Source organism: Setaria italica, chromosome IV, assembly GCF_000263155.2.
Source record: "Setaria italica strain Yugu1 chromosome IV, Setaria_italica_v2.0, whole genome shotgun sequence".
Lineage (NCBI taxonomy): Eukaryota > Viridiplantae > Streptophyta > Magnoliopsida > Poales > Poaceae > Setaria > Setaria italica.
Window position 1 is genome coordinate 12085285 of NC_028453.1, and position 19607 is coordinate 12104891.

Genomic DNA, 19607 nt, shown 5'->3' on the forward strand with positions numbered 1-19607 from the left:
AACCTATATATTGCCATGAGAGAGCAAGAGATAACTATCAGGTGAAAGGGCCTCTAGCATAATGGTTAGAGCACCTAAGTAGCACCCAGCATATCCGGGTTCGACTCCCCGTGGGAGCACATTAAAACAGTCTTGAATAAAAAAATATAAAAAATAAGTAATAAAAAAATTATAAAAAATATGCTGACCTGGGTAAAAAAAAAGAGAGATAACTACCGTGGCATCATTAGCGCGTTGTTTGATCTTAATGCAGTCGCCACCATGAAGTCATTAGCGTGTCGTTTCATCTTATCACCACAAAGTTCCTGGTGTGGAACCAAGTGTATGCTCCACAAATCTTAAGTCGTATTGTTGGGGGCATGCATGTAGGGCTAACTATTGAAAATTTAAACCTTACTTATTTGACTACATGAACTGAAACTAACAAAAGGAATTTCTTGAATTTTTTTTTTGAAATGTAATTTCTTGAAATTGGAATCACAATAACTGAGTAACATGCCAGAATCGGAAGTGAAGATAGCGAAAGATATAACTCCATCTTGAACTATACATACATGAGGTCAGTATTGTCAAAAAGGGTAAATAACTAAGGGAGTAGACAACATGATCATCGTACACAAAGATCCAGAGATCCGGAAAAAAACACATTTCGATTGCTCCAAAAAATTGAAACTTGGCACTGTAACTAAGTCCTTATCAGTTTGAGACATGGCTAACACAAATTTAAGAAGAGTTGTTTCATATTTTTTTGTGTGAACTTATAATAAGTTGCTACGTAAAATTTTAGAATATGCATTATGTACCTTGCACCGAATATTTTCTATGGTTGTGCCCTCCTTTATCATGATTTGACCACTTTCTAGGATATGGCCTTTTTTGTGTAGGTTGCTTCTTGTTCTCAGTGTCCAGTTCTAATATTGCCTTGACACCCACTTCAACAAAGGCAAATGTATAGTTTCGCCTCACAATTTGACTTCGTAATCGTGCTTTCAAATATAAGAGAGGCTCCCCTGGCACCCACATTCGTATCAGTTAAACTATCTCTTCCCCGAATTATCATGAAAAAAGAAAAAAAACAACTCCTTGTAGAGAAGAAATAAATGAAAATAATCAAAGAGTTGCCACTCTTCACTGAGGTACACTAGAGGATTATTTGCCGTTCCATTATTGTTTCAATTCACTGCCATGTGAATGGTAGTAAACACTGAAATTTTGATCTTCGGTTTACAAGAAAATGAAAAATATGTGCCCTTTATGCCATGGTTGCTAGACCAAAAGTATGACGACTCAACAGCATGCGCTTCATATAACCGAAGAATACCGTTACAAGTAGATTATCAGTGTGTTAGTTGCCCATAAATTAAACATGTTGACTTGCCATCGTTACGACATTAGGAAGCGACTTTGGGGGCTGGAGGAAACAAAGAAAAGTGCACCCGGGCCCGGCCGGCCGGCTACCCATGGCCATCCTTATCAGCGATATATGTTACTCTACGTTCTTGTAAGCCTATCTCGTGGATATATCATATATCTGGTTATGCGAGATCTGTGCTTCCATGGTCGTCCTCCCTTCTCACAGCGTCAGCACCGTGTGGTTTGAAAAGAACGATATCATTAGAAATAAAGAAGCACAACAAAACCACCGCCACAAGGCCTAGAAACATTCTAATGCCATAAATTAAATTTTTTCGGAGGCCACACGTTTGGTTGTTGATCTACTAGTCTGATCCATTGTGAAGTCTATGCAGTTATGCGTCGAGAGATTTTAAAAGTTAGATGTCTCTCTATCTATAATATGGCATGGAATTTTCAAAGAAAACAATGTATTCAACAAAAAAATGGGGGTCAAAGCTAATGTAAAATATTATGTTTGCATGTACTCAATATGTACAATGGGCCGGGGCAACAATTCCTTCACTTTGAATCTACATATGAGTACGTACGTCCAACATATATATTGCCTGTCTCGGACAAAGAAAACGTATATATTGTCTTGAGAGTGATCAAGAGATATTGACTTATGTCGTATTATTGGGGGCCATGCATGCATGTAGGGCTATTTGAATGTTTAAACCTTAATTGACTACAAAAACTACGAAAGGAATTTCTTGAAATTGGAAGCACTGGTATACATGCCAGAATCGGAACCGAAGATGTGCCAAGTTTGCATGTTCTTTTTCCAAAAGTTGCCATGCAAACTTGCTTCGTAGAAATTTAAACAAAAATGACAAAATTCACATGCATGTGCACCCCAAGACAAATTCATACATAGCATCAGAAGTTTAAGACATGTGGCTAACACAAATTTAAGAAGAGTTGTTTCATATTTTTTATGAGTGCCTTTTGTGCCTCTTATATTCGAAAATACAATCAGAGAAGTCAATTTGTGAGACGAAACTATACATTGCTTTTGTTGAAGTGGGTGTCAAGGCACTATTAGAACAGGGCATTGAGAACAAGATTATTACAAGAAGCAACCTTATATATATATAAAAAAAAGGACATATCCTACAAAGTGGTACAGTGAGGACGACGATGCTAAAGCCTGAAGTCCAAGATCTCGCATAACCAGATATATCCATGCAATAGGCTTACAAGAACGTAACATTGATCGAGAGGTTTTTAATCCACGATAGCCTTATGATTTACATCCTCAATGTACCATGTCCCAACAATAGTCTTAATCCATAACGATCAACCCATGGTTTTAAATACGCGAATTTTTTATTATCGGATTAAAATTTATTTGTTTCATGTGAAATTCTTGAAGAATTTGCCTCGATGATAAAAGCTTCGCACTCGAGGGTGATCCACGCGTCCTTATGAGAACAACAACCGTGGTCTCCGTAGACTCTGTTGACCAGTAGTACTTCATTTTGGGCCGTTAAACAATTGGAGGCCCGAAATAGCATTCTCGTCTCGTCTGGGCCGCTCGCTGGTCTTCCGGCCACCCAATTCCCCAATTCACGCCTGCCCGGTGCTCGTCCGCTCGCGCGTCTCCTCCTTCTAGAACCTTCCCCTCCGGCGGGATGCTCCTTCCCAAGCTTCCGAGCCCTTCCCGCCCATGGCGCCCTTGCCTTCTACCAGGCGCGCCTCCCCCTCGCCCTCTTCCTTGCCCCCGCATCTCTGCGAGGACCTTGCCAGGACGACGGCACCCGCTCTCCGCCACCGCCTCCTCCTCCGGGGATTCCCCACTTCCTCCCGCAAAGCCGTCCGCATCGAAGAAGTCGCCGGATGAGATCGGGAGGTGGAAGGCGGTGCCACCTGGAATGCGCGAGTCCGTGGCTGTCCATGAAAGCGAGGACCCGTCGACGCCACCGGCGCCACGGACAGCCCTGTGGTCGGCGAGACGGAGGGCGCGCGCTGCATGGCGGAAGATGGCATCGTGGGTGCCCAGGAAGGCCCGGAGCGTCATGCTGCTCAACCTGGTCACCCTGATCTTTGGTACGGTCGTATAGGTCCTCGCCTTATTGAGAGTTACGGGTTGTCCCTGTTTGCATCTCATCTGTTCGATGTTAGGCCTGAGAGAAAAAAATGGTGAAGTGGGGGTCTATTATTAGGTGCTCATTTCTCTGAAAATTCGGCTATTTGTCACTCTCAACATGTGGATTCGCAAATTTTGTTGAAAGATGTGGTTTCCATTTCATCTTTTACATTATCAGCATATAGGGCCACAATTAATTCCATTTATTCCACATTTCTGGTATGTAAGATTAATAAAACGATGTATTTTAATAGTGTCATCAAGCGAAAAACACATGTATAAATTTTCAAGAAATATTGTTAGGAACATGCAAAGCTTGCTTTACCTCATCATCTGCTTTGTATTTGGTGAGTTATAGTAGTTACTCTGAATTTTTCTCCCACATATTCAGCTAACATAGTTCTTTCTTCCAGCTAGCAACATTTCGGTTGTGAAAGAGGCGGAGACTCTGTTGGATCCTGACCTTTTCAATATGTTAAGGTTCACCATAGCAGCCATTCCATTTGTGCCATTGTTACTAAAATCACTCAGAGATATGCAAATCTTTGTTAGAGGACTAGAGTTGGGCATTTGGGTAAGCTTGGCCTACCTGGCTCAGGCTATTGGTTTAGTTACAGCTGATGCTGGCCGTACATCTTTCATTTCTGCACTCACTGTAAGAACTCTTTCTCAGGAACTCTGCAATAATGTCTTACCTATAGTATATGATTGTATCACTGTTCTTTATTCAACTGCTACAGGTTATCATTGTCCCTTTCTTGGATGGTCTTGTTGGGGCAGAAGTACCTCCATATACATGGTTTGGAGCACTTTTATCACTTCTTGGTGTTGCTATGCTGGAGCTAAGTGGTTCTCCGCCATGTGTAAGTTGGATTATCTACATGGGTGGGTTAACATGTTTGTTTGGACCTTCCGTCTGCTTGTCTTATGGCATATGATACTGTGCTCTGCGCCTCTGCCAATATTACTGTTGTCTTAAACTTTGTCTCATTATATCACTGCTTTTGTAATGCATATTTTGAATGCTTCAGAAACAATTACATAACATGCATTTGCCATACTGATTGATGTTCTCAATTCTCATCCCATGCTCTCATCAGGTTGGTGATCTTCTAAACCTCATGAGCTCCTTTTCTTTTGCAATTCATATGCTCAGAACTGAGCATATTTCCAGAAATATGAAGAAAGAGAATTTCTTAACTCTTGTTGGATGTGAGGTTAGTGTTCTGACTGAAACTCACTGCCTCAGTCATGTGAGTTCTTTTCTGTTCCCCTTGTCAACTTTTTTGAACAAGTGCTGTTAAACCAGGTGTTCGTTGTAGCTATAATATCAGCAGCCACATACATTTTGAAATGCTTCATCTGGAACGTGCAACACTGGAATTTCAAATCATGGCCACCAACAGAGTTATTTGGTATGGCTATGTCGTTGCCCTGGCCAGCAATTCTTTACACAGGAATATTCTCAACTTCATTTTGTTTATGGGCAGAGGTTTGTATTTTGTCATCAGGTATGCTCTTTGCAGATGAGCCCATTTTTATTATCGCTAATGATTTTCCTTTTTCCAGGTGGCTGCTATGCGCGATGTATCGGCTACAGAAACTGCAATAATTTACGGTCTCGAACCAGTATGGGGTGCTGCTTTTGCATGGGCAATGCTTGGTGAGAGATGGGGCATGACAGGATTTGTTGGAGGTATTTTCATCATAGGTACGCTTGTCACGTTCTCAGTAACATCTTGTATTATAAATTTCAATATTTCAGTTATAGTAATTTTGATATGTCTCCCTGAGAAGTTTTCAGAATGAAAAGTTGACCTTGATTCTCCCTTCTTTTTCAGCCAGCATTAGGCATAGAAGTTGACCTTATTTTGTTCCTAATTTTGTTTTTCAGTCGGTAGCTTGATGGCTCAGATATTTGGATCAATCCCAGATACATCTGGAGGGGACACTTACCAGTTGAACAGCTGAGTAAATACTGTACATAGGTAGCCTTTCTTCATGCGCCCCAACAAATTGCAATCCGTGATGAAGCATTTTTTCCCTTTCATACGGTAGCTGTTGGTGCCTATTAACCTAGCAAGGATGACAATGAAAGGAAATCTAACAGATATGACTAGTAGGCAGTAGTACAATGAAGCAATTGGCTTGACAAAGATGAAGGTGGCTGAAGAGTGGTAAGGGCAACTCAGGCACACGAACTGTAATCCAAATTGCTACCATGTGACTCCCCAACACAAATCCATGCTGAATTGTGGCGTTGATCACATGACCGGTTCAGATGGGAAATGATTCAGTTCAATCAGGTCAGGAAACTGAAACACGGATATGTTGTGCATTTCTAACTTTTGAGTCCGCTGTTTCCTGTTGTAAATCCAAACAGACGATTAAAAACAGTATTTGTCGTTTTCTTTTGAGTAACATTCTTGTTGTTTAACATGAACCTGTTTCCTCGCTGATTTTGCATCAAGCTTATCTCAAAGCGTCAGAAACATATTGATCAGCCCTTCTCTCATCATACTGCTGTCAGAATCAAGACAGCCTGTGTGTAGCCCACGCACCCCTGCTAACAATGCTTCCAGACGGCCAGTCCTATCCTCATTAGCCCGGGAACCTCCATTTCACCAGCAACAGGGTTGCCTGGCGTTTCAGGCATTAGGTAATCCGATCCTTCATCTTGATTGGCTCCATGGTTTCATTGGGTTGCCTACCCCGACTCGGGCCCCGGCCCGCCTGTCATTGCAGCCGCAGTGTGCCGGACCCTCGCCAATAAAACTGGTCACGTACCTCTGACCACCGTCCACACCGGCCTGTGTGTCTCCTGATTGTCCTCTTTAGGTGAGCGCATTCAGTGGCATCACGAGGCCTGGAGGCGAGGGCTGCTGTGGCATCCATCGCCTGTGCCTGGCATCATTTTCCGAACGCTGCCGGCGTCCAAGGAACAGGGCACCTGTGTGGCAGCTATCACCACCGCAGCAACGCAAGTTCAGTCACCAGAGACGACTGACCGGGTGCCGCTCTTTCGCCCTCCTAGCACCTGGGTTTTTTCAGAACAATGATCAAGAATTGCTAATCCCTGCTACAATGGCCTTGGGCAGTCTTGATAGCTCCTGGAAGTCATAGTTGTTATCTGCCTTGATCTGGTGATTTCAGAAGCTGTCGGATCAAACAGATCAGGTGGTGCGAGTGGCAAACTTTGTTGGAACCACAACACCTCTTGAGACAAACAAAAATAGGACGTGGAAAGGAACATACTAAAAACAAAAGAGGAAAAGATGTAAGGAAGTTGTAGGACAAAAAGAATTGAGGTGGGAGAAAATAAGACAAAATTAGAGATTGGCCACTACTTGGCTAAGTAGTGGTCGACCACTAAATATCAAACTCTGAAATATGTCAGTAAAATTCATACGTCAGGAAGTCTAAGGAAAGATATAACCAGGTTGTACTTCCAAAACCCCAGGTTGTACAAGTCAAAACAGGAGATAGCTTCTACTCCTTCCACTTTCTATATTTTTGTTACAGGGAATGTGGAGGATTGCAAATAAGAAGACAAACGGTAAATCTAAATATGTAACTAACTCAAAAAGAGGAGGGGACACGATAGGCTGGCTGTTCAATAGTTGTTGCTGTTGTAGCCGATGTAGTTGTTGCGGTACCGCATCCCGTACTGCTCATAGAAGGTGTCTCCATAGTTCACGGCCTTGATTTCCACCATGCGACGATTACTGTCCACCTCCTGGACCGCGCCAAAGACGATCTCGTTCGTCGCCTCGCAGCTCTGCTCATAGAACGTCTGTGGGCCTGTGGAGTACTGCCTGTGCTGCTGCAAATGTTGCTGCTGGTGATACAGTTGCTGCTCTGGCTGCTGCTGTTGAGGGTGGTGGTGATGGCTGTCCCAGCCGTTGAAATAAGGATGCCCGTGGCGGACATGGTGGTGGATCTTCTCAGGCTCCTTCGTCATGAACGCGTAGTTCTTCTGAGGGGTTGGTGCTCTGGTGTCCAGAGGTGGAGGCGTCTCATCGTGTGGGATGGCATAGCTATCTTGCACTGGCCATGGGTTAGCTCTTCGCTGTTGGTGATGGTACTGGCTGTTCAGGCGCTTCTTTTTGGAACCTAATATCTCCGCCACGGATGATTTTGCCCCTCCAATGAGTTTGCCAACTGAGGTGAAGAACCCCTCTTCAGTTTCCTGTTTTGCAGCTTCATGTTCCCTTGGGATTAGTGGGGGACGAACATAAGGATTCATAGGCTTCTGGTACGGAGGGATACTTGCAATGCTGGGTCTTGGAGGAATTTGAGGTTCCTGTATGGTAAAATTTGTATTTAGAGATGTAACTGTAAAATTAATACATGAATGACGCAAGCAAAGATAATACATTTGGTCACCATCTCTATTTTAACAATAGTCTAAAATACATCAACAAAGTAATTTTCATGATTTATTTTCTATGCGCTTTTCTATAGATGTTTTTGAGTGTCCTTGATATCAATACACTTTGGTTGTTCATTTTACCTAACAATTCACTGCCTAACCAATAAAATCAGTTATCTAAAGCTGGAATATCATCTAAACACCTAGTTACTTGAATCATTTATTTAGATGAGCTAACAAGCCTGCATTTTAACTTATGGTACACATAGTTTTGGTAGTTGTGAGTATTGGTGTTGGACATAGAGAGTGAACAGGCTGGAATAAAAGGATGACGAATACTAGCTCTAGGGTAACCAAAGGCTACTGATAAAGTACCCATGCACCAATCTGCTGGTTTACAGCAGGCCTACAGGGGTTGTCGTACACGCGCTAGTTGGCCAACTCTACCTGCTGGCTTGCAAATGTATTCTGGAATAAATTGAAATAGTATGACTAACTTACATCCGTTGTTGATGCCATCCCCAAAACCCGTCGTTGGAGCAATGCAAGCATGTAACCAAAGAAACCAGCAGCAAAAAGCAATGCAATTCCTGTGAGAATTGATAATCAGTAATTAGTGATCGTAGATGTAATAGGGCCTTTCAAAAAATTTGTCATGTCATTTGAATAGTGAATTCAATGCCAATCTGTCTGAATTCACCGAGCAGTAGTCAAATCTTTGGTCAAGCAATACTAATTGAAAGCTTAAGTGCAGCATACCTAGAGGAAAACCAGCTTCATAATGATATGCACAGTCATCATCATGTAGTGGAATCTCCCGGATTGCTTGGTTTCCTCTATCGATGACCATGAGGGAGCAGCTACTACTGATGTACTGGATTTCAAAATCAGTTGAGAATTTTGCATCATCACTCGGCCCATCTATGTGCCCTCCTCTAATTGATTTCCCTCCAGCAATTGTTGTAACCCCTAATATTATTAGAACATAATTTGTCAAGAACTTCATCTGCAAAATAATAAATAAGGACATTCACAGGATCTACAGGAAGATCCTAAACGAATTCCACCGAAAGCCAGACTCAATTGGAATAAAGATGCATAATCCCTTCCGAAGAGCGTAAATTAATTAGTCCATTATGAAGGTAAACAGTTACAAGAGAAACACGAATGTGCTAAAAGAGTTTGAACATTAAAAACAAACGGCAAGGCTCGACCAGCTGTACAAATTTGAAGCAAAACATATTGCTAATCAAGAGTAAAGAGTAGAATGCTGTTTATATTTTCTTTCACCACAATTTCCTCTAGGTATAAAGTTTGAAATAAGTGCTGAAGAAGCAATTGTTTGGCACAAATAATCTTCTGATTCACTCTGACATGCTACCTCATTCCAGATGCAATTTTTGGGCACAAGTACTAAATAAGTGGAGAAGCTCGAGGAAAATCAAAGAACATAGGATGCTTGGGGGGACCAGACAATGTCATGTGGGCTACCCCAGAATGGGCCATTTTAGCTTACCTGTATCACTGATCTTTCTTATTGCCATGTTCATAGCGTCTGCAACATAAATGTTGCCCCTATCATCCACAGTGAATCCCTTAGGATGGTTCATCCTCGCTTCTCGCAGCCTTCCATCCACATGACCAGATAAACCTTCTGGAGAACCAGCAAGAAGCTTCGGCCTGCTATCTGCATTGTTGGATCCATTTTCAGAAGATTCATCAGGATGAGATAATCTGGGAAGCATCTTTTGCTAAACAAAATGTGGGTGATAACTTCACTACTGTAAAATATAAATGATATTGTTGCAGTGAGGGAAGTGTGACTGACATGACATTTTCCCATACAAATAATGTCAAAAAATTTCAATGGTACCAACCTTTAGTAACATTAGACAGGGGATATTGCTAGTAATTTCAGGCAACTAATTCATACAAAATTTTCACTAACCATTTTTCAGATGAACAACAACTTCTAACATGTGAAAGCAAGGAAGTAAAGAAACAGTTCATAAACAATGGAAGTGAAAGATACTGAAGGAAGACTCCACAAACAAGGGGAGCGAAAGCGACCACATTGCAAAGAATTATCATGTCACATGTCTATAATAGACATCGATAAACCAACAAACATTGCACAATCAAGGAACAGCCTTTGCCGAAATTAGCATGCAACATCACCCCCTACCAACCACCCACAAGAACAACTCATTCACATCATCCACGCTTAGCAGAATCCCATGAAGGCCAATTTATAACCAAACCTGAAAAGGACAGGGAGTGATTTCGGAAGCAGAGCGTGCTCACATCGTGACAGCGGCAGCTGGACCCTGTAGATGTTGCTGTTGATGGAGTCGAGCACGAGCAGGTCGCCGGCGGGGGTGACCTCGACGGCGTGCGGCTCGATCCCCAGCTTGCTGCCGTCGAACACCGTGTCCACCGCGTACCCGCCCTCGTACCGCACCATGGACCGCGCCGACGACGCCGTCCCCGCCGCTGACACCACCAAAATCCCGAGACGGCGAGCCGAGTCAAGAAAAGGAGCGAACGAATAAGCCAAGAATCGGAGAGACCGCGGCGATTACCCGTCTTGGTGGCGGCCGATTTGAGCGACCAGAGCCGCTTCGCCACCGCCGACGCCGTGGTGGACACGAGCCTGCCCGCAATCCCTGCCACCCGACACATTTCAATCGATCAATCAATCAGAGCAGGCAGGAAGGAAGCCGCCGACCAAGCGAACCGAACGAGGCGGCGATGCCGAGGAATAAAGGAGCTCACTTGCGGGGTAGGAGGACGCGGCGGAAGCGGACGGGAAGAAGGCGGCGCTGAGCAGGAGGGCGGCGGCCAGGAGCGCCGGCAGGCCCGCCGCGGCGGCCTTGGCCCCCATTGCTTGCTTGCTCTACCCCACCGCGCGAGCGCAGCTCCAAGAACCGAGAGGAAATGGAGAAGCTTTCAGGGGAAGGGGAGCAGAACCGCGGAGGGGAAGGGCTGTGTCTGTGTGGGGAGATATGAAGAGGAGGAGGAAGAAGCCATTTGAGGACAAAGTAAAGAAGGTTCAGAAAGCACCAAGAATCCGGCCTCTTTTGGGGCCCGGCGGTTCTCGCTCGCCGGGTGGAAAAAGAGGGCGGAGAGAGAGGGGTAAAGCGAGGAGGGAGGGAGGGAGGGAGGGAGCGCGGTGAAAGAGACGAGGAGGTGGATGTGGTGGCTGCCGCTCTGGCTGCTGCAGCTGGAGGACGCTGCTGTTACTACTCGCCATCTTGCCTCGCTCGCTACCCTCCCCCGTCTCTCTCTGGTTTCCGTCGTTCCGTGGGACGGTGGGAGGTTTTAGAGGGGGCCCGCCTAGGAGGGGGGGAACTGGCGTGCCTCTGCCTTGTGGTCCCAGCACTGTGTGTAGGGTGGTAACTGGTAAGTGATGGAAGGACAGTCCATTTTCTTGCCGTGGTTTCCACACCTATATCATATTCAGAACAAGACATGTTTGATGTGCTATTGCTAAAGTTTAGTAAGTGCTAAAGTTTAACATTTTTACCCATTAGCACTTCCGTTTGGAGACATGACTAATGGATAGAGCTAAAATCCATGAAAAGTCACTTTTACCCCTTATCTCCTCACCTCCTCCATTTCTCTCTCCCTTTTTATCTTTTCACAAACCATTAGCACCCACCAGTTCCTCCTCACTAGCTAATGCTTTTGCACCTTTTTGAGGGTTGGCTAAAGTTTAGCCCTCCCATTTGGATGGACTAATGCATAAAAATCACTCATTAGTCATGGGATCCAAACATATATAAGAACTAATGTGGCACGAGGGTGTTTGGTTGCTTGCACTGTACCACGTCATAGGTACAATAGTTGCATAAATTTGATGTGGAAAATTGAGGCCACGGGTTTGGCGTACAAAAGCACAGGAAAGCACTAGTTCTTGAGTGGTGCACCAAAGTTTATGCAGCGATTGCAAAATTCAATCATTTAATTGTTTCTTTTAATTTGTAATGTTGTGACCACCACGGTAATGTCTATATCACTATATTGTGGAACTGGAAGCGATATCGGACCTGTTCGCTTCAGCTTATAAGCCATCTGAAAAGCTGAAACGGCTGATTTGTTGTGAGAGGAAAACACTGTTTGGTGGCTGATAAGCCGGCTGAATAAGCTGAAGCGAACAGACCTGATAACGCCCCAAGCCATGCCCAGGTCTTACACATAGTTTGTTTCTTCAAAAAATAAAACCATAATATATGTATATATATTTCCACAAGATTTTAGATTATTATATATTCCCTCACATGATAATGTAATAAATATATTCATCAAAAAATACTTATCTTATATGTGTTGGTACAATAAGAAGCTAAAATGTCTTAAAAATCATCTATCTTTAAATACATGCAAACAAGATGGCGGTTGTATATTTTCCAAAGGAGTGACCAAGAGAGTATATGCCCAATTCAAACCTAAATTTAGGTTAATTCATAAAGTTCTACAGGATAATAGGAATGAGATGCCAAAGGATAGATTATATTTTTCTTTTCTTTTTTGAGAAATTCTACGGTATACGCCAGCCAATGACTTGAACTTTGCCATTAAAACACAATGATGGTTTACATCAAGGGTTTGCGAAAAAGATGGGAGTGATTAGCCTATTACATTTTTCGTCCGTGCACTCCAAAGTCTGAAGCCTTGTTTTCTGAAGTACATTGCGTTCAGGTGATCTCGTAGCATGACATCCTGTGCGGCAGCGGGCAGCCAGTGTTACTTGTGTCGTCGTGCCAACTTGTTCACGGGAAGACCTTGGCATTTCGATTTTTCAAAATGGGCTGACTTAATTACTCTCATTGCCCTCCTGAGCAATTTATATGGTGGGGAGTTCCTTTCCCCCATTTTCTTTTCTTTTTTTAAAAAAAAGGGGGCCGAGAGTTGCTGCAACTGGTTGATGTGTGGGATGTCAGGCGCGCCAATTAGATTCTGTGGAGCTTCATCATTTCGGACACCTTGTTACTGCGACTTCAACATATGTCAGATCTCATTGCGCACGATGTACATCTTCATCGTGCTCTCTTTTTTCATCGTACACATATGCAAGATTCACATCCATGTCGGAATCTTCATCGTGCTCTCTTTATTCATCGCTTGCAGGTGACACGCATCCAGGTTGTTCTTTCTGGGATCATGGACAACTACTTTTCTCATGTCTTCACCGTCACACAAACTCAACAGTAGATGCTGACATCAGTAAAGAAGAAAGATCAAAGGGCCATTGATTGTATCCATGCTTGTACCGCTACATATTTTTCTAGGAATGGGTTTAATTTATTAAGCTTGGCCCAACCTTCTTTACTGAAAGGTCCGGAATATGCCCTAACCTTGCATTGTTGAGATCTTGACCGATCGACCAATTGCTCCTTCAAAGATCCAAAGACAGTGTCGGTAATTCTCTTTTCCTTTTCATAAAGCCATTGTTGTTGATACAAAGCCATTGCTGTTAATTACATACGCAAACTGATGCCCAAGGTAGCTCAATACTTGTAATGGGTACTACACTCGTTATAAATGAGGCTCACTGACAAATTCGAATGCTCAACTGTTGTGTTGGAATTGTTCTTCGGAAAATTTGTTTTGTACAAAATTTCGGATCCTCCACAATGTCGTTCGAGCTAAGTGCGACAACCACCAATGAATTAATAATGTCATGCGCTGGGAAGGCTGTGTAATCTTCTCGCCGTCAAATTTTGAGCTGCAGAACAAACTAAAACGATAATTTTGCGTGTTGGAATGGGCCTAATTGCTAAGACAATACTTCTCTTTGCCTTTTGGAGTCCTAGATATGCAATGATAGGAGGAGCACGGTTGAGAGGAGATCAGATCACACTCACATCAGTCATCAGGCCGACCGGACAAAGGGTTGCGAAAAAGGGCACCAAGCATCGAGCCAACAGCAGCAAAGGCACCAGCTGTGGAGTGTGCGCGGGGATGTGATTGCCTGATGACGGGTGCTGCTGGCTCCTTGGCATGCGCGCAATCTGTGGGGTGGGACCAAGCATGATAACACTACAGTACCCTACGGGCTAGTACGGCATATAATCTTGGCAAGTTTAATTTTTGTCCACAACTAAGTCTGACATATAATCTTGCGTTAGCATTTGGTCAAATTTTCGGCCACACTTCTGTGACCACAAAATCGACCGCTTAATTTTAGGTAAGTTTTGAGGGGGAAAAAGTTTGCTTGACAAATAAGCCATGAAGCTAAGACATTACAGTGATTGTCTTTACTCTTCAAACTATTGCTTGACAGATGAACCATGCAAATATGCATGAACCTAGCATTCTCAGTTGACTGGGTGAAAGGAGGAGAGAGCGTTGCAACTGGTTGGCTTGAAACCCTGGCGATCACCGGTGTTGGCCGCTGATCCGTCGCCAAAATTAGGAGAGATGGATCCCAACCCCTCGGGGGATCGTCGCCATGAAGAGGAACGTCGCCGAGCAGAGGATTCATAGGGTGCGCCGAGTCGGGAGAAGGCGAAAGCAGATGACGACTTTGCCAGACATTTGGCTGCGTGGAAGGAGGCGAATCCCCCATTGACACCACATCCATGGTGCCTCACCATCGCACCAGGCGGGTTGAAGTCTTCTCTCCGTGATTCTCAGGTTTGCCCGCCCCTAAAACTCGATCGCTCGCCTAATTTTGCTAGTCCAGTTCGTGAATTTGACTATGAACGCAAATTCCCCCAAATTAAGGAGCCGAGTTCGAGAGAGGAGAGGTGTACCGAAGTAGTGGTCTTGGGACATCGATCAGCGACAGTAGCCATTAGGTTGCCGAAACACTCCTCGCCGGATGTGAAGACGATGGAGAGGAGCATAAAACATCTGAACATTCCGCCGGTGTTGAGGGTGAATTCGAATACGGTGAGCCTAGCAAACACAGAGATTCAGCTGACATGGGGAAGAGATCGGGCTGAGAAGAGTAGAGTGAGTGCGATGAGGATCGAAGAAGAGATCAGAAGATATCATCGGCAGATTTTGGAAGCAATTCGCTCACCGGAGATGACAGTGGAGAGGCAGCGCGAAACAGGGGACGGCCCCACCCAGGAGGCCGCAACGACTGCTTTGAAAATGGGCCAGCCCACGGCCTAGTTCGGCTCCAATGTAGAAGATCCCTTCTCACACTCCTACATGCCGTCGTCGCCCCTCTCTCTTCCACCTCGATGGCTCTGGATCGAATCAGCTAGGGTTTGGGACCCCAACGCCACCACTCACCTAGCGAGAGCAAGTGAGGTGTTCGAAGGACAAGCAAAGCTACTACGCAAGGTAACTCCATCATCCACAAATTCTAGATCGTTTGTTGAGGTAGTGAAAAGAAGATGGATAGGAGATTTCAGCATTTCCGAGATAGGAGAGATAGCAGAGACATGAACCGGGATGGGATAGATATGAATCATGATGGTAGAGATCCTAGTGACCCTCATGGTGCTAAAGGGCAATGGCCTGGCAGGGATGACAAGAACGGAGCCGTAGAGATGGATTTGGGGAGAGAGTCCTTCAACAATGCAGAAAAAGAATCCAGAGGCTTTCGAGATCAAGTGTGTGAGGGAGATAGAAGAGGATATGCAGGCATGAACCGCTAGGGGAAGATTGGTGAGTAGAGAGATGTGTGACAGATGATGGAAGTAGATCTAAGACACAAACTGAATCGTGACCAAGAAGATCGTAAGAGAGCAGCACCATAAAATACTTTCACAAATCAGCCCTCAAATCGTCAAGAGATACCAAGACGGGATGATTTCAGTAGAGACTCAAGGAAATTTGGCAAGGATCCAGTGAATGACAATCCAGTGGTGGGTATGACATGTTACAATTGTCATCAAGTTGGACAATCCAGTGTGGGTATGCCCTAACCCCTCTTTTTGCTATGCCTATAAACAATTTGGACATATAGCATCCAAATGCCCAAGTGCCAGGATCAATAAAGGTATGAAGTTGTGTGGTTTTGGGATGCCGGGTCAACTTTTCTATAGCCTGAGTGTTCCTATGGAGAATGTAGAGGCAGGCAACTCTATTAGAGAAATAGTGTCTGTGTTGGAAGGAAGAGGTACAAAATTTAAAATTAGTACATAACTAAAATACTTAGCTAATTCAGAATGGGACTAGCAGGTAAAGAGGCTATCATCAAACAACTTCCGGATCATAGTCCTATCTATGGCAGTTTTGAAGTTGCTGAGAAACATGGGTAAAATTAGGTTCACCTGTTCAAATGTGGCCGCCATGGTAGAAGAAACAAAAATGGATCCTGACTCTTTTGCTACTTTAGAAAACAGTTTGGGTGAAGGAAATTGGAATTCCTAAAGTGGGCAGAAAAGAACCTCATGTGATGGAATTGGCATATCTTGTGGGGGATCCAAAGGAAGTGAATACTGAATCTTTGACCTGGATAGAGATATGGGTTAAAGTCTCATGCAAAGATCCTAAACACATCAATGGGACCTCAGAAGTATACATTAATAAGCAAGGATATAGGATAACTTGGGTGGTTGCAGACAAAGGACCAACAAAGCCAACCAAAGCCCCTGATGATAAGAAGGAAGATGATGGAGACATTATTAATGAAGAGGAACCAGATTCTCAAGATACTCTTTGATGGAGTCTGTTCTAAAATCGGGACCACCCCCATCACAAAAGGAGTCAGGCCCCTCAAATCTAGCAGGAGCTGCAACGCAAAGTGGAGGAAAACAACATGTGGGATACTAGCTAGATGAGGTTGTGGATGAGGTGGAACACCATGAGGACACTCTATTGGAAGAGAATAATGAGAAGAGCGAGAACCCAACAACTAAGCCAAGCATCGCCATCCCAATCCCCAATGAAACAACTATCTCAGATACAGAGAAGAGAATAGAAGTTGTGACAGGGGGGATGGAGATGTGGCGGATCCACCTCGGATTAGCCTGATTAAGGCACGGTTGAGTCGCCTAACATGCGACGCTCATGCCTTAGTCAAGTTAACACGAAGTGCCGTCGGATTTCATCCGATTTGACCACTTACAGGACCGAGTTAGCAAACTCACACGAAGGTGAGCGGTTCCAGAGAATACAACAGGTCCACCAAAAGATTAACAAGTTGATACACACTTGGTTGCAAATCAGAGTTTAACAAGTTCTGAAGAAAACAACAGAAGGTAAAACAAGCGGAAGCTACTCGTAGGGGTCGGACGTCCTTGGTGAGGCCAGCCAAGACATCAGTGATCCCTTTCCTCGCTGTCCGAGGAGGGATCCCACTCAACCGTCCAACCCGGAGGGAGCTGGGGCGGTGCCAACAGGAACAAGCTCGGGAGCGGCGACTTCACCTGAAAAGAAAGCCACAAACAAGGCTGAGCTGCTAAGCTCAACAAGACTTAACCGACCGGTGGTAAACTACTCCACCACTTCTAGACATGCATGGCTCTTTGGCTAAGGGGTTTTGTTTGCCAAAAATGACTATAGTGGGTCCTTACTTTCAAGTTTTAGCTCAAGTTCTAAGTTCATTAACCAGTCTACATTGACGACTTAGGCTAAACAACCATAGTTTTCAACAACAAAGCATAGAACAAGCATCAGGTTCATAGCATCATCATGTTCCTTCTTTACTCAGTGTAGCATGGCGATCAAGCAGTCTCAAACTGTGAGAGGCAGACGAATCGATTCGAGTTTCTTAACCATGCATGGCGAACCTAATCTCACGACATCCGCGCACCACAAGGGTCGCTTCCTGTGTCGGCCGTCCCCATCAATTCCCAGGCACGTGTCAGGTCCAAACTTCCCTTGGCATGCAATGCTCCATAGCCCCGGTCTCTACCGTACTGTGACCGCACTTGTACCCACATGATGCACCATGGGAACCTTGTTCTAGGGACAGCAGGGGTATAAGCCACGCCCTAGTTCAATAAGGTACTAGGCTTCCCCATCCCATATTAGGTATGAGATTAGTACTTTCAACACTTGATTACGAACACCAACACTTTTTGACCTTAGCAACTTCATATAGACAGACAGGGCAATCCACCGACCACCAAAAGAGTTCACCAGGCCCTGCCCCGTCCATCGTCCTTATAGTTGTAACCAGAAGGAGAACAACCAACTCCTATAACTCGCGAGTGACAGGAAATCACTCGACTTTTACCGAGTCCTATTAAGAAATGCAACTACTCGGACTCCTCAGGCTAGTGTTCAGATCAAGGGAACTGAGTCATGCATCTATGGTTTCAAACAACTCCTGTACTTAAATGCACATACAAACAAAGAAAGGCATGTGTAAGTTTAGAAAGTTGGGCTCATGCTCCGGGGCTTGCCTTCAAGCGGAGGGAAGGGAAACTGGTCTCTGAGGGTTCTGCTACAGCTCCTACGGTCGGCGGCTCAGCTACTGCTCCGTCTTCTGGCACCGGGTGCAGTTCGTAGACGCCGTCGGCGAGATTCAACTCTACATGAATGCAAATGCAGGAGTTAGCACTTAGATGGTTATTTCAACAGCAACACTCGCAAGTTTTAGCCCAGAAACTTGTAGCAAAAGCTACGGAAAAAGTGTGGAGGTTCAAGCTTCAGTGGATAAAGAACAAGACCAAGGGTCGGGTTGGAAGAAACTCATGATCTGACCCTTAGACTAGAGAAATAGCTGTGCTGGGGATCCTCAGACTTAACACAAAGAAGTTCCCAATTTTTTTTACACATATACCCTCGGGTCAAGGAAAAAGATATAGCCGAGTCCTCAGGTGAGGCGAAAAAGGGTCGGCGAAACAGACAGGGTCGGACGAGACGGAAAAGGGGTCGGACAAACAGATAGGGTCGGGCGAGATGGAAAAGGGGTCGGACGAACAGAGAGGGTCGGGCGAGACGGAAAAAGGGGTCGGACGAACAGAGAGGGTCGGGCGAGACGGGAAAGGGGTCGGACGAACAGAGAGGATTGGGCGAGACGGGAAAGGGGTCGGACGAACAGAGGGGGTCGGGCGAGACGGAAAAAGGAGTCGGCAGCTTACCTTCGGTTTATAGGTGAAGCTTTGGGGATCGGGAAGGAGCGGATTTGGGCAGCGGCGATGTCCAGCGGTGCTCCGGCGGTGGCGGTGCTTCTTGTGGACAACAAGCAAGCTCTAGCACAGCGCGGAGGAGCAAGCGGCTGGGTGGATAGGGAAAGGCGGGTGTTGAGCGGAGAGGAGAGTTCCTCAGGAACTTAGGTGGCAGCGCTCGAGCATGAAACAGAGGAACAAGGCGGTAAGGCAGCGATGGCGAAGGGAACTCCGGTAGGACTCGGACGTTCCCTTTTATAGCTGCGCGGGAAGAGAGAGAGCTGGAGCAGCACGAAGACCGGGAAGGAAAAGAAAGGAGTGCGCTGCCATGGCGGCGATTGAGCAGCGATGCGCGGTGGAACAGGACTTCGGAGATGATGCCTTCGGCCATTGGGCACTGGAGACAGGGCGGCGCAGGCGCGGTTTTGCCGGTGGTTGCGGTTTGGCAGAGGCGGGAGTCATCGTGCGACGGATATGATGGGTGTGACAGGGGGAACGGCGCTATAAGCGAGGTTGCACATGTGATAAGACAGGCAGGCTGCAGCTGCATGGGCGAGCGTGAAGCAGCGGTTTGCCGGGGCGCAGTTCTGGCAAGGCGGAAAAGGAGCTGTTGCGGCCGGGGTCGGGATTAGCGACGGAGGAATCGTCGTGTAGCGCAGTCCGGGGCGGCGCGACTGTGGAGAGGCGGCGGAGAAGCCGGAAGGCATCGGGCCTCGCAGCCGGGGGTCCG

At 45.4% G+C, this 19607-nt stretch overlaps 2 protein-coding genes across 2 annotated transcripts; one reads left to right on the forward strand and one right to left on the reverse strand.

Moving 5' to 3' along the window:
- Positions 1–2944: 2944 nt before the first annotated feature.
- On the forward strand, positions 2945–5950 carry LOC101760541. The gene is made up of 7 exons (XM_004965145.2): positions 2945–3444; positions 3898–4139; positions 4225–4347; positions 4585–4701; positions 4794–4976; positions 5054–5195; positions 5379–5950. Exons 1-7 carry the CDS (start codon positions 3030–3032, stop codon positions 5453–5455), a joined length of 1299 nt encoding a protein of 432 aa, XP_004965202.1. The 5' UTR covers positions 2945–3029; the 3' UTR covers positions 5456–5950.
- Positions 5951–6803: 853 nt separating this feature from the next.
- Positions 6804–11005, reverse strand: LOC101760956. Its single transcript, XM_004965146.4, has 7 exons — positions 10632–11005; positions 10439–10522; positions 10161–10349; positions 9373–9543; positions 8616–8825; positions 8358–8446; positions 6804–7787 (listed from the first exon to the last, which is right to left on the reverse strand). Exons 1-7 carry the CDS (start codon positions 10738–10740, stop codon positions 7098–7100), a joined length of 1542 nt encoding a protein of 513 aa, XP_004965203.1. The 5' UTR covers positions 10741–11005; the 3' UTR covers positions 6804–7097.
- Between the last annotated feature and the right edge of the window lie 8602 nt (positions 11006–19607).